At 43.4% G+C, this 26,896-nt stretch overlaps 1 protein-coding gene across 2 annotated transcripts in view; it reads left to right on the forward strand.

The window, feature by feature from the left end:
• The first annotated feature begins 932 nt into the window (after positions 1-932).
• Positions 933-26,896, forward strand: part of LOC124721988 (heat shock 70 kDa protein 14-like) — a 200,139-nt gene continuing 174,175 nt past the window's right edge. For both annotated transcript variants that reach the window (XM_047247160.1, XM_047247161.1), the window contains exons 1-3: positions 933-1,118; positions 1,280-1,360; positions 1,506-1,740. In XM_047247160.1, coding sequence (XP_047103116.1) covers positions 1,059-1,118; positions 1,280-1,360; positions 1,506-1,740 — 376 coding nt within the window. In that variant the 5' untranslated portion in view covers positions 933-1,058. The remainder of the gene's footprint in view (positions 1,119-1,279; positions 1,361-1,505; positions 1,741-26,896) is intronic.

The raw sequence follows: 26,896 nt of genomic DNA on the forward strand, positions 1-26,896 counted from the left end.
TATTGTTGCCAGTGCCACATAAGCTTTCTGTATATGTGATTCACACACTTTTAACTTTTGCTGCAGGGTTTTAAAGGTGGAAAGAGAATGTAGCAACGCATCAGCAACATTCGTTATGGTCAAACAGTGCAGTATTTGTTTCATGCAGTCCCGCACTGCTAGTATGTTCTTACATCCATGTCTCAATTATTAAAGCATGATAAGATGGGTTGGAATGACACTGACGAAATTACATACAAATAGTGTTTAACAACAGAGATCAAGGTACTGCGGTGTTTGCTACGACTTTAAACAGCTTCTACAACACTAATTTATCACCCAGCAGGAGCTGCAAATCTGTCGGATACTAAAGACGAACGCAAAGTAAAATGATCTCGCGTTCGTAATACGCAGGTATCACAACAGTTCACAGGGAAAAATTCACCCATTAAAAATGCAAATACTAATTAAGTCTGTCATATATGGAAATATCCGACTTCTTTCATTACACATTTCTACATGATCCCACTCTTTTGTTCTTTAATTTTGGTAGGATGATAACAAATAAATAGGCAAAACGATTTTGGCTTATTTATGCACAGCCTTGACTTATCCGCGTTATTACCGACAGACATTCCTTTACAGAATTAATTATACTAAACTAGTTGATGGAAAATTGCGCTCATTGCAATTAACAAATATCAGATTTTTAAGCTAGACAGAAAAAACACCATGAAACGCGAAAGATAATGTGGATCACAATTTCATTTTTGTTTTTTATGAAAATGTTTTCAATTAACAATTCAGTATTGATATTTTTATTTCTTTAATAATGCGCTATTTCGCTAGTGGCATCTGGAAAAATGAAATTCGTACTAATTACTGAATATTTTCGTATTTCTTATTTTTATTACTGACATATCTCCCCTTCTAACATCCTTGATTACGTCTTTGACAGCAGAATACTTCTTTGAACGCTATGCAGAGGAAAACAAAGACGCGTGAATATTTGTATTTTGGCGGCAGTAGTGTGTGGTTGGCGCATCGTGTTCGGTTTGTTGTCGTCGAAGACTAGCAAAATGGCTGGTGTTTTTGGCATTCATGTGGGTAATTCTTCAGCCTGCTTGGCGTATTGTAAGGTTGGTAATGTTTTTCATATTTGTTGTTCACTGAGAACTTCTAATGTGCCAGAAGTGAAGTCATGAACGATTATTCTTCTAGCTCGAATGTATTCGTGAGAAACGTTCTAATAAGATCATATCAATGTAACTTTTACATTATTTTACGTTTTGTTTCTCAGGATGGGAAAGTTGATATTATAGCAGACGACAGTGGCAACAGAATAATGCCTGCAATAGTCGCGTTTGTTGATGGCGAAGAGGTAAGGAAATTTTGTACTAAGCAGCAGTTTATTTGAATAGTGCTCTCTAAGCTTAAATTGCCTGTTACTTCTTAATTTAGTTGGTTTACCACTGTTCCGTAATTCCGCTTCGTGATCAAAATTTAAGAGATCGAATGTGTTTCAGACTGTTGGACTCCCAGCAAAGGCAGCTCTTGTTAGAAATGCCACATGTGCCATCGTTCATAATAAGAAACTCTTAAATGACAGTATTCCTGACGACGAACTTGAGCATCATATAAAGTCAGTGAAATGTAAAATAGTGACCGAAGGAGGACTGAAATATGAAATCCGAGATGAATACAAGATTGTTATGTATACCCCAGAAGGAGCCATGACCTGCATATACAAAAAGCTGTTTGGTATGTAGAAATGTTTTTATGCGTAATGCCCCAATCTCATATTCCTACGAGTAGCTAGTATGGTTCAATCCATGTAATCTCACAGGGGGTGAAAATGTGACTATTTCAGAATTTAGTCATATTTGGAACATGGATGCCCACATGTCTCGGGTCTAGTGTAGCAGGGGATACAACCCGTCGGCTTTGGACAATGACGTCACAAGTCGCCAAACGAGAAGCGATTCTTCTTAGTGTTGTAGCTCCCTTCAGTAGCTGATAAGTGTTTTTTGGCTTTTTTAAAAAAAATCTCACGAGATAGAATAAACAGATCCACTTTATTAAGCAATCAGTAAAAAAACGAAACTGAAACATAACAGCAAAAGCGAAAATGGTAAACTGCTCTCTGGTGACTTGTGACGTCATTGTCCAAAGCCGACGGGTTGTATCCCCTGCTACACTAGACCCCATGTCTCAGTAGTAAAACTGCCAAATGGCACTGTTCTAACTCTTACCATTCTTGATAAATTCAGGTTTGAAGATTCATGGGTGGGTACCCAGTCATTAGTCAGGAACCGGTTTCTGTATTCTCAGACACTTGCTATTCAGTAATGAGGTGACCTACAGGGGTTGACAGAAGCGTCCGATCCCACGCGTCGGCTTTGACCCGTGACGTAAGGGTGTTGTTGTGTGTGACGTCATGACGGCGCAGAGTTTGGTTTGAGTGTGGCTGTCTCCAGTTCTGTTTTATCTTATTTTATTTACTTTTCTGATCTGTTCGTTCTATCTCGTGAGATTTTTTTTAAATTTAAAAACACTTATTACTTATTTTAATTATCTGTTTCCTCGAATTTCTGTTTTAGTTTATTATATTTATCTTTCTGATCTGTTCGTTCTATCCCGTGAGATTTTTTTTTTAAAAAGACGAAAAACACTAATCAGCTACTGAAGCATCTTTTATCTTCTATGGGTTGCAGGGGTTACGACCCCTGGGGAGGTGGGTGGGTATTCATGCATGGCCGTCTTCACTTACACGTTGTAGCTACGCAAGGCGTCTAAATTTGTTTATATTTAGTTTGCCCCCCACCCAAAACACCCCATTTCCCGCGCTTGTCCCGTTAGTGTCATTAGGCTTCTTGTGGAAAGTGTGTGTGTTTGTTTTTGTTTCCACCATATTTGTGACGTCATGGGTCAAAGCAGACGGGTGGGATCGGACGCTTCCGTATTTCCGACCTACAGACATCAAGTATTTTAGTCATGTACTGTATGAGTCATCAAGTTGATATATTGCATAAAAAGTAGGATACATCTCTGTTTTTTATGAAAAACGTTGAGAATTGCTCTTTCTCCGTGATGTGCTTTACATGTGTGATTTTTTAAAAATTATAACTTCACAGAGGGAAAAATGCAGACTTCATCTTACGCACTATAACTCTTTAGTGCTAGCATTAAGTATAAATAACAATGACAAGCTTTTGGCATTGAAATTAGTAGTTCTTACCTTCACTTAAAGATGACTCCATCACAAAAAAAGGGCAAATTTGACGAATTTCAAAGTCCTGTGGGGTACATAGATAATTGAATCACAATATGATTTTTTGCTGAAATGTTTATATATCTGTCAGCAATCTTATCTGCAAAGAATACAGGGCATTAATAATAAAAATGTGTATTCCTTGAAAAATTGACCTGTAGGTCAGAACTGTAAACAATTTAGAGCTGAAAACAGTTATGAATCATTTTTCTCAGTGTGTATGTCGTATTTCTCTGTTAAGTGTCTTTCCTGTGTAAAGAATTAAGGGACAATGTGGGTGCACAAATGAGGTGATACATCCATATTCTGTCACTGCAACTTAAAAAGAAAAGTTAAATGAAACATAAGAAATGGTGTAAGCAGTAATGAGACACAGTAATAACTTTAAATATGTACTTACATGTACAGATATAAAAATTTTACAAAGAACATTTTGATAAACAAATTCAAATATAAAGTCGGAAACTAACTTTAAAACCCTTCCACTTTGCATATAACTGTTTTCCTCGACATCTTGATGCAGAAGCAAAATGAGTTCACTTAAATGTGAGAGATATTATTTTTTTCCGAAGCACTTATTGTCATGTTTATACAACTCCTCACTGTGTCTTTGTAATGATGGGAATCTGCCTGACATGTAGCATTGGAGAAGGGGACCCAAACAGCATCATTCCAAGCTAGCCATGAAGGGAATTGTAAATCAGCAGTAGGCATGCAGTTAATCTCAACATCTTTAAACTCATGTGATGCCTGGGAAATGGGTCCTGTGTGCCAGATTTTGTTGTATTTGAAAGCCACGTTCTGCCTGACTTGCAACCTTTTCTGCAAACCATTTCATGAGCTCCCATTGCGACACTGCTCCTTTTTTATATGTTGGAAGTCTCTTTATTATAAAGGTGTTAATTGCAGTGAGTAGTAATGTGTGGTGCAATCATATTACTGGAAATGTCATTGCTATACTGTACCTGTGTTCTGAGAAACCTTAATGTTATTTGATCTGTGAAGAAGCAGAGCATATTAGCACCCTGTATTGTCTGGAGTGCCCTGTGAACAATGCAACCAATTTTCCGATATAATGAGCTCCTCACTCATAAATGTAGAATTCAGCTCGTAATGGACAGTTTCAAGTTTTTATTATCTGCTCCACCTTTATTGAGTATTGTCAGAGTAACTTCTACTGTTGGTGTCCTAGAGCACTTTGGACTTGGAGAAAGAACAATTAAAGAGAGTCATGGTGTAATTGCTGCTCCAGAATGCAGGAGTGGTCAAAAGATGTTACCTGGAATTGTCAGAGAAGAAGTAGTGATATCTTACGAAAATGATTATATTTCAAGACTTTGTGCAAGGAATTAAAGACTCCTTCCACTAGGGTTCATAACAAGAAGATTCACATAAAATTGCATGTAGGTTTCTTGAAATACAGGTACAGCACAATGACAGTTTCAGAAACCCAATTGAAACAAGCATTTCTAGTGATTGCTACTATCACCTTTCTAATGAAGAGACTTCCAATGACTGCAAATGGGAGCATTGTTGCTATGGAAACTCGTGAAAATCCTTTTTGGGAACAATTGCAGGTTGAGCAGAATGTGGCTTTCAAATTCTACAAAATCTGGTACACAAGACACATTTTCCACCAATCACGTGAATTTAAAGATGTTGAGATTAACTATATGCCCCCTACAGATTCACAATTCCTTTCATGGTCCAGTTGGAATGATGCTGTTTGGCTACCCTTTGCCATTGTGACGTCTAAAGCAGATGTCCTATCATTACAAAGACATGGTGCACAGTTTTATAAACATGACAATAAGTGCTTTGGAGAAAAATCATATCTCTCACCTTTAAGTGAACTCATTTCATTTTTGCATCAAGATATCAAGGAAAACAGTTATATGCAAGGCGTGTGTGTTTTAAAAATGCAGTTTCCACCTTTGTATTTGATTTTTTATTTTTTTTTATGAAATTTTTCTTTGTGGAGGTTTTATATCAGCATATACTGGTATATATTCAAAGTTCTTAACGTCTCTCATTATTGCTTGCTGCTTTTCTTACTTTTCACTGAAGTTTGTTTTTAATTTACAGTAACAGAATAAGAATATATCCCCTCATTTGTGCACCAAAGTTATCTATTGTAATTCTTTACACTGAAAAGACAACTAACAGTGAAATAATAATAAAAAATCCCGTGGAGGCCCAGGAAAAGAATAGGCCTCCGGTATGTTCTGCCAGTCGTAAAAGGCGACGAAAAAGAACAAACCACTAATAGGGCTAACCCCCCCCCTTTTAGTGTGATTAGTTGGTTCAGGAAAGAACTAAAGAAGCCTCGGACAAGCGCCGTCATGGTCGGGGATGACGCTTGAACCCTATGCCCGCCCACAATGGTAACGACACTGCTAGCCAACTGGAAAATGATTCAAATCCAAATAGAGGTGTTTTGCAGGATATGCTTCCTGCAACCACCCTAGAAGGAAAACAAAAACAGAGGATGAGATGGTCAGATGAAGTTAATCGACACCTCATGTTCTGTTGTTACCAAGCAACAAACCTAGGAACCAACACAACTGGATACAGATCACAAGTATACACAACATTTATTATCAGATACCCAGAATTCAAATTTTTAACAGAACAACGACTAGCTGATCAGATCCGTGTATTAATAAAAAATAACAGGATACCCCAGTCAGAATTAGAAAACATCAAACAACAAGTACAACAAATACTGGAACAAAATAATGTGCAATCAGAAGAAGAAGAAAATACAGTAATGGACTCAAACATCCCAGAGCAAACAAACAAAGGACAACATGCATCAATTAAACAATCAGAGGAAAACTAAATCTTAAGACAGCCAACAGAACAAGCACAAATAGAACACGAAGTGACACACATGTTAGATACAGAAGAAAAAATTCAGCTGACATATATAGAATACAAAGACACAAATACAGACATTAGACCATTCTTGCATAGACCACCAAACAACCCACAAGTCGAAACAACAATAAAAACTATCAACACAATCATACACAACAAAATAAATGAAAACACAACTATGGAAGAGTTACAACTACTGGTTTATATAGGAGCACTCACTACACTAAATATACACACTAGGCAGAGATCAGAACCAACCAACACACAGAAGAAACCCACAAAACCAGCATGGCAACACAGGCTACAGATCAGAATAGAAAAACTGAGAAAAGACGTCGGACAGCTAACACAATTTATAAGAAATGAAATGTCAGAAAAAAAACGAAAAAGGTTAGGTAAAATCTCACAAGAAGATGCGATAGAGCAATTAGATGAAAAGAAGCAGAAATTACAAGCATTGGCCAAACGACTTAGAAGATACAAAAAAGGTGAAAATAGAAGGAAACAAAACCAAACATTCAACACAAACCAAAAGAAATTTTACCAGACAATAGATAACACACACATTAAAACAGACAATCCACCAAACATAACAGACATGGAACACTTCTGGAGCAACATATGGTCAAACCCGGTACAACATAACAGGCATGCACGGTGGATACAAGCAGAAACAGACACATACAAGATACCACAAATGCCTGAAGTGATAATTTTGCAACATGAAGTCACCCAAGCAATTAATTCTACTCACAATTGGAAAGCCCCTGGAAAAGATAAAATAGCAAATTTCTGGCTAAAGAAGTTCACCTCAACACAATCACATCTAACTAAATTATTTAACAGTTACATTGCAGACCCATACACATTCCCTGATACACTTGCACATGGAATAACTTATCTGAAACCTAAAGATCAAGCAGACACAGCAAACCCAGGTAAATATCGCCCCATAACATGCCTACCAACAATATACAAAATATTAATTTCAGTCATTACACAGAAATTAATGACACATTCAACACAGAACAAAATTATAAATGAAGAACAAAAAGGCTGTTGCAAAGGAGCACGAGGATGTAAAGAGCAACTGATAATAGATGCAGAGGTGACATATCAAGCTAAAACTAAACAAAGGTCGCTACACTCCGCATACATTGATTACCAAAAAGCTTTTGATAGTGTACCCCACTCATGGTTACTACAAATATTGGAAATATACAAAGTAGATCCTAAATTGATACAGTTCCTAAACATAGTAATGAAAAATTGGAAAACCACACTTAATATCCAAACAAATTCAAATAATATCACATCACAGCCAATACAGATTAAGTGTGGAATATACCAAGGAGACTCATTAAGTCCTTTCTGGTTCTGCCTTGCTCTGAACCCACTATCCAACATGCTAAATAATACAAATTATGGATACAATATTACTGGAACATACCCACACAAAATCACACGTTTGCTATACATGGATGATGTAAAACTACTGGCAGCAACAACTCAATCAATTACTAAAGATAACAGAAGTATTCAGCAATGATATAAATATGGCTTTTGGAACAGACAAATGTAAGAAAAATAGCATTGTCAAGGGAAAACACACTAAACAAGAAGATTACATATTGGATAACCACAGCGACTGCATAGAAGCGATGGAAAAAACAGATGCCTATAAATATCTAGGATACAGATAAAAATAGGAATAGATAATACAAATATTAACGAAGAACTAAAAAAATATAGACAAAGACTAACAAAAATACTGAAAACAGAATTGACAGCAAGAAACAAGACAAAAGCTATAAATACTTATGCTATACCAATATTGACCTACTCATTTGGAGTAGTGAAATGTAGTAACACAGACCTAGAAGCACTCAATACACGTACACGATCACAATGCCACAAATACAGAATACATCACATACATTCAGCAACTGAAAGATTCACATTAAGCAGAAAGGAAGGAGGAAGGGGATTTATCGGTATAAAAAAACCTACATTATGGACAGGTAGACAATTTAAGAAAATTCTTTCTAGAATGAGCAGAAACTAGCAAAATACACAAAGCGATCACTCATATAAATACATCGGCTACACCACTGCAATTTCATAACCACTTCTACAACCCTTTAGATCACATAACATCAACAGATACGAAGAAAGTAAATTGGAAAAAGAAAACACTACATGGCAAGCACCCGTATCATCTAACACAGCCACACATCGATCAAGACACATCCAACACATGGCTAAGAAAAGGCAATATATACAGTGAGACGGAAGGATTCATGATTGCAATACAGGATCAAACAATAAACACCAGATATTACAGCAAGCATATTATTAAAGATCCCAATACCACAACAAATAAATGCAGACTTTGCAAACAACAAATAGAAACAGTAGATCACATCACAAGTGGATGTAAAATACTAGCAAATACAGAATACCCCAGAAGACATGACAATGTAGCAAAAATAATACATCAACAGCTTGCCTTACAACATAAACTTATAAAACAACACGTTCCCACATACAAGTATGCACCACAAAATGTACTGGAGAATGATGAATACAAATTATACTGGAACAGAACCATTATAACAGACAAAACTACAACACATAACAAACCTGACATCATACTCACCACTAAAAGAAGAAATTAACACAACTAATTGAAATATCCATACCCAATACAACAAATATACGAAAGAAAACAGGAGAAAAAATTGAAAAATACATCCAACTGGCTGAGGAAGTCAAGGACACGTGGCATCAGGATAAAGTTGACATTATACCAATTATACTATCAACTACAGGAGTCATACCACACAATATCCACCAGTACATCAATGCAATACAGCTACATCCAGACTTGTATATACAACTACAGAAATCCGTAATTATTGATACATGTTCAATTACCCGAAAGTTCCTAAATGCGATGTAACATATACCGCACTGTTAAAAGGAAGTCACGCTTGATGAAGGTCCGCGTCACTTTCCATTTTTGACCGTACATAACGTCTGAGAAAAGAAAGAAAGAAATAATAACAATAATAATAATAATAATAATAATTTATTATCATTCAGCTCTTACAGCAATAGACAGTCATAAGCGTACATTTCTATATGAACTACTATATCAATGTAATTTAGTTTACATGAAATAGGTAAAACTAGAAATTATATGTTAGAGAGCAGCATTTTCATTTCCAAAACATTTCTCAACTGTTTACTAGTAGCTTGTACAGAAGCGTCTGATTCCACCCGTCTGCTTTGACCCATGACGTCACAAATATGGCGGAAATGAACGTCCACTATGACTCCAATATGGCGCCTATGACTTCATTACGTAAACATAAGAAACATGAAAATACATCGAAAAACACTCACACACACTCCCACACACTCGCACACACTCCCGCACACACTCCCGCACACTCGCACACACTCGCGCACACTCGCGCACACTCGCGCACACTCGCGCACACTCGCGCACACTCGCGCACACTCGCGCACACTCGCGCACACTCGCGCACACTCGCGCACACTCGCGCACACTCGCGCACACTCGCGCACACTCGCGCACACTCGCGCACACTCGCGCCACTCGCGCTCACTCGCGCTCACTCGCGCTCACTCGCGCTCACTCGCGCTCACTCGCGCTCACTCGCGCTCGCTCACTCGCGCGCGCTCGCTCGCGCGCGCTCGCTCGCGCGCGCTCGCTCGCGCTCGCTCGCTCGCGCTCGCTCGCTCGCTCGCGCTCACTCGCTCGCACTCACTCGCTCGCACTCACTCGCTCGCACTCACTCGCTCGCACTCACTCACTCACTCGCACTCACTCACTCGCACTCACTCGCACTCACTCACTCGCACTCACTCGCACTCACTCACTCGCACTCACTCGCACTCACTCACTCGCACTCACTCGCACTCACTCACTCGCACTCACTCGCACTCACTCACTCACTCACTCGCACTCACTCACTCACTCACTCGCACTCACTCACTCACTCACTCGCACTCACTCACTCACTCACTCGCACTCACTCACTCACTCGCACTCACTCACTCACTCGCACTCACTCACTCACTCGCACTCACTCACTCACTCGCACTCACTCACTCACTCGCACTCACTCACTCACTCGCACTCACTCACTCACTCGCACTCACTCACTCACTCGCACTCACTCACTCACTCGCACTCACTCACTCACTCGCACTCACTCACTCACTCGCACTCACTCACTCACTCGCACTCACTCACTCACTCGCACTCACTCACTCACTCGCACTCACTCACTCACTCGCACTCACTCACTCGCACTCACTCACTCACTCGCACTCACTCACTCACTCGCACTCACTCACTCACTCGCACTCACTCACTCACTCGCACTCACTCACTCACTCGCACTCACTCACTCGCACTCACTCACTCGCACTCACTCACTCACTCGCACTCACTCACTCACTCGCACTCACTCACTCACTCGCACTCACTCACTCACTCGCACTCACTCACTCACTCGCACTCACTCGCACTCACTCACTCGCACTCACTCACTCGCACTCACTCACTCGCACTCACTCACTCGCACTCACTCACTCGCACTCACTCACTCACTCGCACTCACTCACTCACTCGCACTCACTCACTCACTCGCACTCACTCACTCACTCGCACTCACTCACTCACTCGCACTCACTCACTCGCACTCACTCACTCTCTCTCTCTCTAGGAATCAATATTGCAATCAAACACTTCCCTTGACGACATATCCACATATAGCCGTCCCTGGTCAGAGACGCCAAAACTTTAGTAAGTCTCATTGCTTCACAACACACTGAACACTTCAAGACTTCAGCCAACAGCCCGCATTGCTGAAGAAATTCTATTAGAGACAACGCACTGTCCCCCATCATCGCAGACAACCAAAAACTGTTGACCTTGTCAGTCATATCCATACCTACCAAAGACATAAGCAAAGAAATTTACCAAAATTTACACATTAACAGAAAAGAAACTACAGTAACGTCAACATAACAAAACCAAAATCATTAATTCATTGAAATATATTCCACTGAAGGCACAGTCACCACTGATACTATACACATGCAATGCTACCACACAAGTGAACCCCATATGCCACATAACACGCTACCCATAAACACACCACCAGAGAGAACCACCGACTGGAACAATACGCCACCTATAAACACGCCACACACGCACACTAAACCAAAAACATCACCTAACATACAAATACACCACTGGAGACCACCACCGATCACATCAAAACAACATCTACAAACACGCCACTCTCACAACCTAAACTCCGCGCCGTGGTGACATCACACACCACAACAGCCTTACGTCACGAGTCAAAGCCGACGGGTGGGATTGAACGCTTCCATCGACCCGCTTATACAATTTAGCTTTAAAAATATTTATAGGCAATTCTGTAAAATCTACCCTTGGCCTATTAAACATCCTTAATCTAAAGGCTAGGTAGGAGTTACGTGATTTAGATGATGTGTGGTATGGTATGTCTACATGTGTGCTGTTTCTAGTGTCAAAACTATGTACATCAGTTCTGAGTGTGAAATTAGAAACGTTGTTTCTAACATACAATAAAACATTATAGATGAATAAGTTTACTGTTGTCAGACATTCCAGTTTAATGAACAGAAGTTTACAATGTTCTGTTTTATCAGAATCTGTTGTTATTCTTACTACTCTCTTCTGCAACAATAAAATGTCATTTGCTTAACAACTGCTACCCCATGAAAAAATTCCGTATGATATGATACATTGGAAGAAAGCAAAATTTCGTGATCTTGCATAGTTATTTGGAACATATCTTTTTAAATTTGTAGTTATGAATATAATAGAGGGAAACATTCCACGTGGGAAAAATATATATAAAAACACAGATGATGTGACTTTCCGAACGAAAGTGCTGGCAGGTCGATAGACACACACACAAACAAACACAAACATACACATGAAATTCAAGCTTTCACAACAAACTGTTGCCTCATCAGGAAAGAGGGAAGGAGAGGGAAAGACGAAAGGATGTGGGTTTTAAGGGAGAGGGTAAGGAGTCATTCCAATCCCGGGAGTGGAAAGACTTACCGTAGGGGGAAAAAAGGACAGGTATACACTCTCTCTCTCTCTCTCTCTCTCTCTCTCTCTCTCTCTCTCTCTCTCTCTCTCACACACACACACACACACACACACACACACACACACACATCTGCACATACACAGACGCAGCAGACATGTCTGTGTGTGTGCGGGTGGATATGTGTGTGTGTGCGAGTGTGTACCCCTTTTTTCCCCCTAAGGTAAGTCTTTCCGCTCCCGGGATTGGAATGACTCCTTACCGTCTCCCTTAAAACCCACATCCTTTCGTCTTTCCCTCTCCTTCCCTCTTTCCTGATGAGGCAACAGTTTGTTGCGAAAGCTTGAATTTCATGTGTATGTTTGTGTGTCTATCGACCTGCCAGCACTTTCGTTCAGTAAGTCACATCATCTGTGTTTTTAGATATAAATTTGTAGTTAAATAAATAACTCTTGAAAAGTCTAGAAAATATATTTTTAATGTGTGGTTTCCGGGCCAATTTATTGTCAGTAAGAACACCTAAAAGTTTAGTAGTTTTTAATTCATGATGGTTAGGAATCTCTTAGAGGCTAAAATTAAGTACCTGTGTTTTACTTTCATTTAGTAAGAAAACATCGCAGTACCCACATCCTGCGAGGCCTCACTCAGTGAAAACTAACCAATATGCAAAGATGTTTTGTGTTGGCCTTGTAGGTATTACGATGTTTGCACATGTCTGGTTATGATTAACCAATCATATCCGCTCATCTGGAGATAGATTGAGTCGAAAGTTGATCGAAGGGTAGCGATTTGAAGGGCAAAAGGGAAAAAAGTGCCAAGGCAAGAGCCAAGGGAAAGAAACCTGTGTGATAGTTGGGTCAGATTTTACGAGCAGTAGCAGTTTTCTTGCTGTCTGCAACAGGTCACGCAAGGCTAGATTTTGATTCTAGTGGGTATCTTGCAGGCAGATGCCTTTGATGTTGTGCAGTGGTGTTTCTCGGTGGCTGCAGCTTCTCGGTCAGTGTCAGCATACCAGTAACAGTTAGGTTCATCATTATTTAGTGTCTTGATAGGTTGTATATTGGATTAACAGTGTAGGGCGGTGTTGGCGGTTTCTTTGTGCGATAGTGTGCGAGCTTGTCAGCTTCCCTGTTGTAGCCTGTTGGTCGGCTATAATAGCAACTGGCATATCCAGTCAATGTTGCTGATGTTGTCATGTGAGAATTTATAAATAAACACAGATTAGTAATAAAAACAATAAAGGTCTGAACACTGATCCTTGTAGCACTCCAGGCCTGACATAAACCAAATTTGACTTCTCGCTATCAATGCACACAACTTGGTGTGTGCCCCCCTGCGGGTCCGGGGCGCGTAGCCGGTGACGGGGTAATGTGTAATTCCCCGCCCTGGGTAGACAAGTAAGGCACGCACATACCCCCTGGTAAAGGCCAGGCCCAGGGAGGGCTGATTGCCTGAGCTGATACCTTCTGACCATGCCGATTGGTCCCTCCGTCTGTTTCTCGAGAGGTGTGACCTGAGGTGTAAATATTCACCTAAGGCGGGAGTGCCCTCTGAGAGGGTCCTCACAAGGAAGGAGCGTGCCATCGGAGACGCTGGCAAACAGGGGGGATTCCTCCGCAATGGATTTCTCTTCTTCTTCTCTCTCGACTTCTGCCCACAAACGGAAACTTGACCAGCCACCAGTGACAAAAGTACTACCGCCTGCCCCACAGTTCGTGGTAGTTTCTCGATCTGAGGACGGAAAGGATTTTTCCTCTGTCAACCCTTTCGTTATCTAGAAGGGCGTAGATGCCATAGCCGGATCGGTCAAGTGTTGTACCAGGTTGCGTAATGGTACCTTGTTACTAGAAACTGAGAGCGCCTTTCAGGCACAAAAACTGCTTCGGGCCACCCTACAGTGGCGAATTGTATCAATTATAAACGATTACGTGCGCAGTGTCGTCGTATTATTAAAGAAAGCAAGAAAGCCAGCTCGGCTGCTTTCACAAGCACCTTCAACAGTTTTACTCCTTTTTCTGTTGTCTGGGGTAGCCTGCGCCGGCTATCTGGCACTAAGGTCCACTCACCAGTTTCTGGCTTGACGGTCGCGAATGACGTCCTTGTGGCCCCTGAGGATGTCTCCAATACCTTCGGCCACTTTTTCGCAGAGGTTTCGAGCTCCGCTCATTACCACCCTGTCTTCCTCCCCCGAAAACAGACAGAGGAGACTAGGCCACCTAACTTCCGCGCCTCGAATTGTGTAAGTTATAATGCCCCATTCACCATGCGGGAACTCATAAATGCACTTGCCCGGTCACGGTCCTCCACTCTAGGGCCTGATTCTATTCATATTCAGATGCTGAAGAACCTTTCTCCTGCGGGTAAAGGTTTCCTTCTTCATACTTATAATCGCGTCTGGATTGAGGGACATGTTCCCGCATGCTGGCGCGAGTCTATTGTTGTACCGATTCCTAAGCCGGGGAAGGACAAGCACTTGCCTTCCAGTTATCGACCCATCTCGCTTACCAGCTGTGTCTGTAAGGTGATGGAGCGAATGGTTAACTCTCGTTTGGTTTGGATGCTCGAATCTCGACGCCTACTTACCAATGTACAATTTGGATTTCGTAGGCGCCGCTCTGCTGTTGACCATCTGGTTACCTTGTCGACCTTCATTATGAATAACTTCTTGTGGAAGCGCCCGACCGCGGCTGTGTTCTTTGATTTGGAGAAGGCTTACGACACCTGTTGGAGTGCGGGCATTCTTCGCACCATTCATACATGGGGCCTTCGCGGTCACCTCCCACTTTTTATTCGTTCCTTTTTAATGGATCGACAGTTCAGGGTACGTGTGGGTTCTGTCCTGTCAGACACCTTTCGCCAGGAGAATGGGGTGCCACAGGGCTCAGTTTTGAGCGTCGCTCTCTTCGCCATAGCGATCAATCCAATAATGGATTGCCTCTCAGCTGATGTATCAGGCTCCCTTTTCGTGGACGATTTTACCATCTATTGCAGCGCGCAGCGTACATGTTTCCTGGAGTGCTGTCTTCAGCGTTCTCTTGACCGTCTTTACTCCTGGAGTGTCGCCAATGGCTTCTGTTTTTCTGCCGAGAAGACGGTCTGTATTAACTTCTGGTGCTACAAAGAATTTCTCCCACCGTCCTTACGACTCGGTCCTGTTGCTCTCCCATTCGTGGAGACAACAAAATTTTTAGGTCTTACATTTGACAGGAATCTTAGCTGGTCTCCACATGTGTCTTATTTGGCTGCCCGTTGTACCCGTTCTCTACATGTCCTCCGTGTTCTCAGTGGTATGTCATGGGGAGCGGATCGAACCGTCCTACTTCGCCTATATCGCTCGATCGTCCGCTCCAAGCTGGATTATGGGAGCTTCGTATACTCCTCTGCACGGCCGTCCATCTTACGCCGCCTCAACTCCATACAACATTGGGGTTTACGTCTTGCGATCGGAGCGTTTTATACTAGTCTTGTCGAGAGTCTTCATGCCGAAGCCGGTGAATTGCCACTCACCTACCGGCGCGATATACTGCTTTGTCGGTATGCCTGTCGGCTACTGTCAATGCCCGACCACCTGTCTTATCGTTCCTTTTTTGACGACTCTCTCGACCGTCAATACGGGTTGTATGTCTCTGCCCTGCTATCCCCTGGAGTTTGCTTTCGTCGCCTCCTTCAACACCTTGATTTTTCACTCCCTGCAACCTCTAGAGTGGGCGATAGCCATACGCCACCTTGGCTCCAGGCTCAGGTTCGCGTTCACCTTGACCTCAGCTCGCTCCCAAAGGAGGTTACCCCCGGTTCGGTATACCACTCCCGTTTTGTCGAACTTCGTTCGAAGTTCATTAATATGACCTTCATTTATACAGATGGCTCTAAGACCAATGATGGGGTCGGGGGTTCTTTTGTCGGGGCACAAAGTTTCAAATACCGGCTCCATGGCCATTGTTCGGTCTTCACAGCTGAGCTCTTTGCCCTCTACCAGGCTGTTCTTTACATCTGCCGCCACCGACATTCTGCTTATGTCATCTGCTCCGATTCTCTGAGCGCCATCCAGAGCCTCAGTGATCCATATCCGGTTCATCCTTTCGTGCACAGGATCCAACGCTCTCTTCAGCAGCTGGTGGACGACGGTTCTCCGGTTGGCTTTATGTGGGTTCCTGGCCATGTCGGTATCCCTGGGAACGAAGCTGCAGAAGCCGCAGCCAAGGCTGCGGTCCTCCAGCCTCGGACAGCTTCTTGTTGTGTCCCTTCATCAGATTGTAGCAGGGTCATTTGTCAGCGCATTTTATCGCTGTGGCATGCCGATTGGGCTGCACTTACGAACTCTTTTGTGGATACATGCATAGCGAGCACGGGACCCCGAGCTAATATGGCCCTCCTTCCTTTTCCGGGCTGCATACCTTCCTTTTCCGCATCCTTCCCTATCCCCCGTCTTCGCCCCCCTTCCCCTCACCTCTGGCTCTTTCCTTCCCTTTCTCCCCCTCTGGGAGTATGGTTTGTGCCTACGTCCGGAGACGGACACTCGTAAATGTAATGCATTCTTCGGCTTCTCTGCTTGTATGTCTTCATGTTTCCTTTGTCCTTCTCTTTTCCTTACCTCTTCTCTTTACCCTTTTCTCCGCTGCGGCGTTTGAGACCTCTCTTCTTTCCTTTCCCTTTCTTTGTTTTTCCCTTTCTCTTTCTTCCTCCCTGTGCGTGTCTGAAGGCCGACCCACGCATTTTCGTGCGTAGCCGTTGTCGGGGTAATGCGTAATTCCCCGCCCCGGTTAGACAGGTGGGACACGTACGTACCCCCTGGTAACAGCCAGGTCCAGGGAGGGGTGATTACCTGAGCTGATACCTTCCGAAAGTGCCGATTGGTCTCTCCGTCCGTTTGTCGGGAGGTGTGAACAATCACCTAAGGCGGGAGTGCCCTCAGAGAGGGCTCCCACAAGGGAGGAGCGCGCCATCGGAGACGCTGGTAATCATGGGGGGATTCTTCTGCAATGGTTTCCTCACCTTCCACTATGTCTGCTCACAAGCGTAAGTTCACTGAGTCTCAGCCACAGACAGTTCTTCCATCGTTGCCACAGTTCCTTGTTGTTTCTCGGTCTGATGAAGATCACGACTTCTCCACGGTCAACCCTTTCATTATTCAGAAAGGTTTCGACGCAATTGCAGGTCCTGTAAAGTCTTGATCCAGATTACGGAATGGCACCTTGTTGTTAGAAACAGTCAGTGCCCTCCAGGCACAAAAATTGCTGCGTACTTCACTTCTCCACACCTTCCCTGTCTGCGTGGAACCGCACCGTACTTTAAATTCCACGCGTGGAGTCGTTTATACACGCTCCCTCGATGGATTGTCTGACGATGAAATTCAGCACTACCTGTCTGACCAGGGTGTAACGGCTTTTCATAGAGTTATGAAAAGGGTTGACATGAACATCATTCCAACCCGCACTGTCTTCTTGACATTTGACAAAGTTCAACTCCCATCCAAAATCAAAGCAGGCTATGAGATAATTTCCGTTCGCCCTTATGTCCCAAACCCTACGCGTTGCTAATGATGTCAGCGGTTCAATCACACCAGCCAGTTCTGTTCCAATCCGACCAAATGTGTTACGTGTTGCAAGGATGCCCATGAGGGTGCTTGTCCACGTCCATCCCCTCGCTGCATCAACTGTATGGGTGACCACGCTGCTTCCTCTCGAGATTGCCCCATTTTTAAAGACGAAAAGCTCATCCAGGAAATCAGAGTGAAGGAAAAGCTGTCAACCTTTGCTGCTCGAAAATTATTCGCCAGTCGACAGCCCACCATGCCCAAGACAGGAAAATACAGCACTGTCCTTGCTTATCCTCGGCCAACAAAGGAGGCGGCCACGCAGACTTGCGACCTCACCTTTAGTGCCACGGTCGTCAGATCGGCCAGCGCAAAGATCGCCCGTTCAGCCTCACCACTTTCGCCTGCCCACTCTATGGCTCACTCTTCATTGGGTTCTGCTAAATCTCGAGCCCAAAAGTCAGACACCAAGACTTCGAAAGAAGAGCGTACTCATGAAGATTTTTTATGTACCCCAACTTCACAACCATCGGTTCCTCCTCCATCTAAACATCATATTTCCAAGAAGGCTAATAAGAAACCCAGTTCATCTCTTTCTCCGCCAAGGCATGTCTCATCTACAGCACCACCTGGCGGAAATCGCCCTCGGCTGTCTTCTGTGTCGCCGAGGCGCACTGCTGGCGACCGATCAACCGGCCGATCGCTGGTGGCAGGAGCTGCTCCTGAACAACGTATGGATCAGGATCTTCTGCCTTCGGCTGAATGCCATTCCATGCTGTCGGTCGCAAGCTCTGAGCAGTCGTTGAGTTGACGGCAACCTTGGTCACATTCCTCCATTTTCTGTTCACCCTATGTCCATTATCCACTGGAATATCCACAGCATTCGAGCCAATCGGGATGAATTGTCGATCCTCTTACGATCCTACTCGCCGGTCATCTTCTGTCTTCAGGAAACAAAGCTGCGTCCCCATGATCGCTTTGTTCTCCCCCATTTTCAGTCCGTCCGATTTGATCTCCCCTCTGTTGAAGGCACTCCAGCCCATGGAGGACTCCTGATTCTTCTCCATGATACTCTCCATTAATCACCCAATCCACTTAAACACTTCCTTCCAAGCTGTCGCTGTCCGTCTTTCCCTTCCTGGATATACCTTTTCTCTTTGTACTGTATACATTCCATCGTCCACACTAATGGCACGAGCTGATCTCCTTCATCTTCTTGGTCAGCTTCCACCCCCCTGTTTGCTGGTTGGGGACTTCAATGCCCACCACCCGCTTTGGGGATCTCCACATCCTTGTCCACATGGCTCACTATTGCTAGACGCCTTCCACCAAGTGGATCTAGTTTGCCTCAACACTGGGGCCCCTACATTTTTGTCTGCCTCCATGACAAATTTCTCTCATTTGGACCTTTCGGTCGGTACTGTTCCGCTAGCTCGGCGCTTCGAATGGTACGCCCTTGATGATACACACTCGAGTGATCACTTTCCATGTGTCCTTAGACTGCAGCCTCAACTGCCCTATATGCGCCCGCAATGCTGGAAGTTTGCCCAAGCCGATTGGACACTTTTTTCATCTCTAGCGACATTCGATGACCGTCACTTTCCTAGCGTCGGCGATGAGGTCTCACATATTACCGACGTTATTCTTACAGCTGCGGAACGTTCAATACCACGCACCTCCGAATTGCCCCGGCGCCCCCCAGTTCCTTGGTGGAACGAGGCATGCTGTGACGCAATACGTGAGCGGCGACGTGCTCTTCGCGTTGTCCGCCACCATCCTACTTTGGCCAACTGTATCCGCTATAAGCAGTTCTGTGCACGATGTCATTGCGTCATCGGCGATAGCAAGAAGGCAAGCTGGAAATTCTTTATTAGCTCATTTAACACCTTCACTCCCTCCTCGGAAGTTTGGAGTCGGATTCGACGGTTATCAGGCGCGCCTAGTTTCTCCCCGGTCTCTGGGCTCACTGTCGCGTGTGATACGTTAGTGGACCCCGTCGCAATTTCTAACTCCTTGGGTAAACACTTTGCTAAGATTTTGAGCTCTTCAAATTACCCGCCAGCGTTTCTCCCGAAGAAACATGCAGCGGAAGTGCAACCTCTTGCTTTCTTCTCTCAAAATCGCGAAAGCTATAATACTGTTTTCTCCATGCGGGAACTCCAACATGCACTCTCTTCTTCTCACTCCCCCGCCCCAGGACCAGATGGTATCCGCATCCAAATATTGCTCCGTTACCTCCTTGGCCTTTATAATCGAATTTGGACCGACAGTACTTTTCCCAGATGATGGCGGGAAGCTATCGGCTTTCCTGTTCCGAAACCTGGAAAGGACAAACATCTCCCCTCTAGCTATCGCCCCATTTCTCTCACGAGTAGTGTATGTAAGGTTTTGGAGCGTATGGTGAATTGCCCTTTAGCTTGGCTGGAGTCCCGCAGTCTTTTAACACCTGCCCAATGCGGTTTCCAAAAGCATCGTTCTGCAGTTGACCATCTTGTTTCTCTCTCCACTTATATCATGAACAATTTTCTCCGGGAACGCCAAACAGTAGCAATATTTTTTGATCTGGAGAGAGCATACGATACCTGTTGGAGGACAGGCATCCTCCGCACACTGTTCTCTTGGGGATTTCGAGGTCGGCTGCCCCTTTTTCTTCGTGAATTTATGAGAGAACGCACATTTAGAGTGCCGGTGAACACTACTCTCTCCCGTACTTTCTCCCAAGAAAACGGGGTACCCCAGGGCTCCGTGCTAAGTGTTGTACTGTTTGCTATTGCCATAAATCCAGTTATGGATTGTCTCCTTCCTGATGTCTCGGGCTCCCTCTTTGTGGATGATTTTGCGATCTACTACAGCCCTCAACGGACCAGCCTTCTTGAACGACGTCTTCAAGGATGTCTCGATCGCCTCTACTCTTGGAGCACCGAAACCGGCTTCCGTTTTTATCCCAGTAAGACCGTTTGTGTTAATTTTTGGCGCCGTAAGGAGTTTCTTCCACCCTCCTTACATCTAGGACCTGTCAACCTTCCATTTTCGGACGTCGCTAAATTCTTGGGTCTTATGTTTGACAGAAAACTGTGCTGGTCCTCCCACGTTTCCTATCTTTCGGCTCGCTGTCTGCGATCGCTCAACACCCTCCGTGTCCTGAATGGTACGTCCTGGGGAGCAGACCGAGTGGTCCTTCTCCGCCCCTATTGTGCCTTAGTGCGCTCAAAATTGGACTATGGAAGCATAGTTTACTCCTCTGCTCGGCCGTCTATTCTTCGGCGTCTCGACTCTATCCACCACCGAGGATTACATTTAGTGTCTGGAGCTTTTTACACCAGCCCTGTGGAAAGCCTTTATGCTGAGACTGCTGAACCTCCGCTGTCCAATCGGTGAGCAGTCCTTCTGAGTCGTTATGCTAGCCATCTGTCTCCCATGCCTGCTAATCCAGCCCATGACATTTTTTTCAACACCTCCTTTGATGTAGGGTATGCAGGCCGCCCCTCCTCCCTACTACGACCGGGAGTCCGCTTTCATCAACTGCTCCTTTCTCTTTCCTTCCGCTTTCCTAAAACCTTCCTGACAACTTGGGGTACAGCACCGCCTTGGCTCCGTCCCTGGATCTGCCTGCTCCGTGACCTTTGTCAATTTCCCAAGGATGGTACCCCTTCACTTTTTTATCATCGGGCATTTGCTGCTCTATGTGCAAAAATGAAGGAAGCCACGTTTATTTACACTGATGGCTCGAAAACATCGTTAGGTGTAGGGAGTGCCTATATTGTTGGTGACACCCTAAATCAATTTCGGCTTCCTGACCAGTGTTCGGTTTATACTGCGGAGCTTTATGCTGTTCTCCAGGCTGTCCACTACATCCACCGCCATCAGCGGATACAGTATGTTATCTGCTCAGATTCTCTCAGCTCTCTCCTCAGTCTCCTAGCTCTTTACCCTGTGCGCCCTCTGGTCCACTGGATTCAGGACTGTCTGCGCTTGCTCCACCTGGGGGCGTCTCGGTGGCGTTCCTCTGGCTCCCGGGACACGTTGGTATCTGTGGAAATGAGGCGGCTGATATTGCGGGCAAGGCTGCAGTCTCTCTTCTTCGGCCAGCTATTCAATCGATTCCCGTCGCCGATCTACGGAGCGTTTTATGTCATCGTGTTGTTCTTTTATGACACGCAGATTGGTCGACACTTCCCCATAATAAATTGCGGGACGTGAAAGCTCTTCCTTGTGCTTGGACCTCTTCCTCCCGAACGCGTCGTCGGGAGGAGGTAATTTTAACTAGACTCCGGATAGGGCACTGTCTTTTTAGCCATCGACATCTTTTAAGCGGCGATCCTTCCGCACTCTGTCCCCACTGCTCTCAGCTTTGGACGGTAAGACACCTTTTAATTGAGTGCCCCCATTTTACTCCATTACGCGCCTGTCTACAGCTGTCGCCTGATATATCGTCAATTTTAGCAGATGACACGCGCTCGGCCGATCGCGTTCTCGAGTTTATTAGTGCCAGTGAAATGACGTCAGTCATTTGAAGCTTTTTTTTTTTTTTGGGACAACCAACCCCTTTCTGTAGTGGATTTTTAAGCCTTCCTTCTGCTTTTAGTTTCTCCAGTTTTTTGAATTTTGTTCCCACTGCTGCTGGTTTCCATTTTCGGTTTTTACTGTTTCCTAAGTCACGGACCGAGCGCTAATGACCATAGCAGTTTTGCGCCCTTAAAAAAAAAAAAGCTTTGGGCCTTGAAACCTCTTCCCGCGGCTTGGATGTCCTCCTCACACCCTTCTCGGCAGGAGGAGGTCGTTATGGCCCAGTTACGAATTGGACACTGCCGGTTCAGCCATCGCCATCTGCTGACGGCTGCGCTGGCGCCGTTCTGCCCATGTGGGCAATTGCTGACGGTCCGCCACATTTTAACGTCCTGTCCGGATTTTAATACACTGCGCCTTGATCTTGGCCTGCCATGTACTCTAGATGCCATTTTAGTGGATGACCCAGGAACAGCTGCTCGCGTTCTTCGTTTTATCAACTTGACAAACCTGTCTAAGGGCATTTGATTATGCTGTTTTTTTAATCCTATGCCTGTCAGTCTGTCTTTTATCGTGTTTTTCCTTTTAGTTGCTGTTTTAAACTTGTGCCTCGCGGTGCATTCCTAACGTAGTCTGGACGCTAATGACCATTGACGTTGTGCGCCCTAAAACCACCAAAAAAAAAAAACTTGGTGTGCAGTTCTCTAGCAAAGATTGAAACATATTTAAGCTGTTGCCATCAAAACCATAGTAGAATAGCTTTTTCAACAAAGTATCATGCTCTGTACAGTCAAAGCTCTGCTCAGGTACAGAATGTAGCTTGGGAATACCCCTTAGCCTCGAACACATCTAGGACAAATTTTACTAGAGAATCCATTGCATCAGTTGTGGATTTACTTTTTCTAAATCCAAATTATTTGTCACTAATTGTATCCAATTTATCCAAGTAAACACTAACTTGGAAGAAAGGACAGATTGCTGCTTACCATAAGGAAGATACATTAAGTTGCAGACAGGCACAGTTAAAAAGACAGCCTTCATCAGTAAGAGAGACACACAAACATCGTTCACACACACAAGCAAGCACACGTGACCGCCAACTCCAACATCTCGAGCCAGAATGCTGGAGTTGGTGACGGCGGTGTGTGTGTGTGTGTGTGTGTGTGTGTGTGTGTGTGTGTGTGTGTGTGTGTGTGTGTGTGTGTGTGCGCGCGCGCATTGTTAGGTGTGTGTGTGTGTGTGTGTGTGTGTGTGTGTGTGTGTGTGTGTGTGTGTGTGTGCGCGCGCGCGCGCGCGTGCGCATTGTTAGATAAACACTAACTTGATCATAAAAGATTTTATAGAGTACAGGGATTATGGATATAGACCTACAACTAGCGGGACTGTTCTTTTTGCCTTTTTATATATAGGCACAACTCCAGAAATTTCTGGTAGATCAAGAAACTTACTATCACCTAGACATATATTTTCACAGTAAGTTAGGGGATAAATTATACAGTCAATAACGTCTTTCAACAAATTGCAAGACAGTTTATAGGTATCAACACTAGCTTAGTTTTTGAAATTTTTCACTATTTGCGGAATGGTTTTTGGACATTCTTCCGTGTAAGTAAACATGCCCAGGGGATGCTTTTCGAACCAGTTATCGATTATACTAAGTGCATTTTCATGGAGGTTTATTTGTGGTACTACTAATATTTTCAATAGATTGGATGCAAAATTTAATAAATTCTTCTTGGGTTATGGCAATATCATTTTGTTTGGAGTGTACAATAGAGTTGATTACACTCCTGGCTTTTTATGTTTGTTATGGAACTTTTCAGTTTGCTATATTATGTAGTTCATTTGCTTCATCGATTACCTATCTATACTTGTATATAGGCACAATAAAAAAACACACACAAACACACACACAAAATTTCGAGCTTTCGCAACCCACGATTGCTTCGTTAGGAAAGAGGGAAGGAGAGGGAAAGATGAAAGGATATGGGTTTTAAGGGAGAGGGTAAGGAGTCATTCCAATCCCGCGAGCGGAAAGACTTACCTTAGGGGGAAAAAAAGGACAGGTACACACACACACACACACACACACACACACACACACACACACACACACACATCCATCCACACATATACAGACACAAGCAGACATTTTTAAAGGCAAAGAGTATGGGCAGAGATGTCAGTCAGCCTTTAAATATGTCTGCTTGTGTCTGTATATGTGCGGATGGATATGTGTGTGTGTGCGCGAGTGTATACCTGTCCTTTTTTCCCCCTAAGGTAAGTCTTTCCGCTCGCGGGATTGGAATGACTCCTTATTCTCTCCCTTAAAACCCACATCCTTTCATCTTTCCCTCTCCTTCCTTCTTTCCTGACGAAGCAACCGTGGGTTGCGAAAGCTCGAAATTTTGTGTGTGTGTTTGTGTGTGTTTTTTTATTGTGCCTATCTACCACCGTTTTCCCGCTTGGTAAGTCATGGAATCTTTGTTTTGAATATATTTTTCCCATGTGGAATGTTTCTTTCTATTTTATTTATACTTGTATATACCTTTATACCTATATATACCTTTAGCATACAATACTTGATGCAGTTCAGGATAGTTTTTATATTTGCACCAGAATACATTATGACAGTATTTTTCAATTGCCCTAATTCTGGAGTACACCATTCCTTTTTTTTTAAGCTGCTATTAATATTCCTGTAATTTTTCCAGAGGAATGTTGCTTTCAAACATATTTAAAAATGCAGAGAAAAACTCAGTGAAAACAATATCAGAGGAACAACGTTGAAGCCTACTGAAAAGGGAGTCCCAGTTTTAACAAGTGAGGGCATGTGTAAACGTATCAATCTTCTCTTTACTAGTTGCTCTAGTAGTCACAGTTTTAGATTTTGGTTTGGAGGTGTTGGAAGTTACAATACTACGTCTAATAAATACTGCATCATGATTGAGAAAGAGACACTAATTACATTAGGGGACATAAAAGTTCTCTTAATATTTGTAAATATATTACCAAGACAGGTAGGGCCTCTTGTAGGTTTACAGTTAACATACAAAAGGTTAAATTGTTGAAGCACATGTTTGAGCTCAGTCACAGTTTTTTTGTGCTGCAGTATGTCAAAACTTGAACTGACATCCCCACTGATGGGAATTTGTCTGTTTCCCATTTTGGTATAGTACAGATGTACATTAAGAGGCCATCAGTGGCCTGTACACTACTCCTACATCTAGCTCAAGACTCTGTTACTAGATGTGATATTTCCAATTGCATTAATGCATTTCAACACAAAGGGTGTTGAGATATGACCTACCACAGTTTGGCCCAAGAGATGTTTTTATGTGTATTGCTACCTCCTCCTCCTGCCCCCCCCCCCCCCCCCCCCCCCCGCCCCCCCCCCAATGCAAGTGATGAAGACGAGTCCTCTATTATACCAACTAGGTAATGTGTAATCATTCAGTACTTTGTACCTGAGCCCTTCCTTTTTACACCAATGTTCACTTAAATATAAAATGTCCAACATATTTCATTTGAAAAATCATTAACTATTAGATTTGTATCTGCCATACCTTGAACATTGAGGTAGCCTGTCCTAAACTCTACTTTTGGCATTACTTTTTTCGTATATACGTAATTGATGTAGGCCAATGTTACTATGTAAAAGTTGATCAGGTTGTGTTCATGTGGCACTGGAACATCCAACCTGGTCTAATCCTGTAAGTTTTTTATCATCTCAGTTGAAACATAACCCAGAGTATTGATCTGTCTTCCTACCTAAGTTTATCCAATAATATTCTTAGACTTGCATCACTTAAAACACATTTACCTAGTTTGTTGAGATGTTGGCCATGCTTGGTATGCCAAACTCTGTGGTAACTATTAGTGTTAGGTAAGGAAACATTCCTAAAGTGTTTACAGATAGCTTTGTGCTTCTTCTTGGTTTGCTCCACTTCCTTAGTCACACATGACTACTGAGGCAAATCATGTTGATGAAGCACATCGATGATAATCATATTGGTGTGGGTTAACACGTAGTGTCTTCTTCAGTGTCAATGTAGCTGTCTTCCTCTCATTTCCGCTGATGTTGTTCGCTCCAGCCATTACAACTACAAAGTCTTTGTCCTTGGGGGCTGTGCTGTCTTTCTTAATAGATGTTGAAACATCTTGCAAACCAGGCCCTAATTTAACAATTCCTTCTATTTTAAACTCTTCCGGCACAGAAGGTCCACTTTCCATTAACATAACTGATAATCCTTGCGCATAACTGTCTGTGTTAATCTTGATTTTACATTTCTTCTTATATACTAGTTTGCTATTTACTAAGTTTTGAGTGTCTTGCATTGCCTTATCAGATGAGCGTGCTGATGCAATTTCAATATCATCCATGTTTTGCAATGAATTGTGTTTGTTGCTAATTGATAGAACAAAATACTTCTCATGTTGATGGGTTTGTAAGGACTCCTCTTTGATTTCATAGTTTCCCATGCTCTGCTGGACCTGTTATTGTGAGTTATTAAAGTCCTAACCTTGCTTTCTGGCAATCCTTCTGGTTTAGATATATTGAGACATACCTGATGATTACTC

The sequence above is a fragment of the Schistocerca piceifrons genome, chromosome X (assembly GCF_021461385.2).
Source record: "Schistocerca piceifrons isolate TAMUIC-IGC-003096 chromosome X, iqSchPice1.1, whole genome shotgun sequence".
NCBI classification, from domain to species: domain Eukaryota; kingdom Metazoa; phylum Arthropoda; class Insecta; order Orthoptera; family Acrididae; genus Schistocerca; species Schistocerca piceifrons.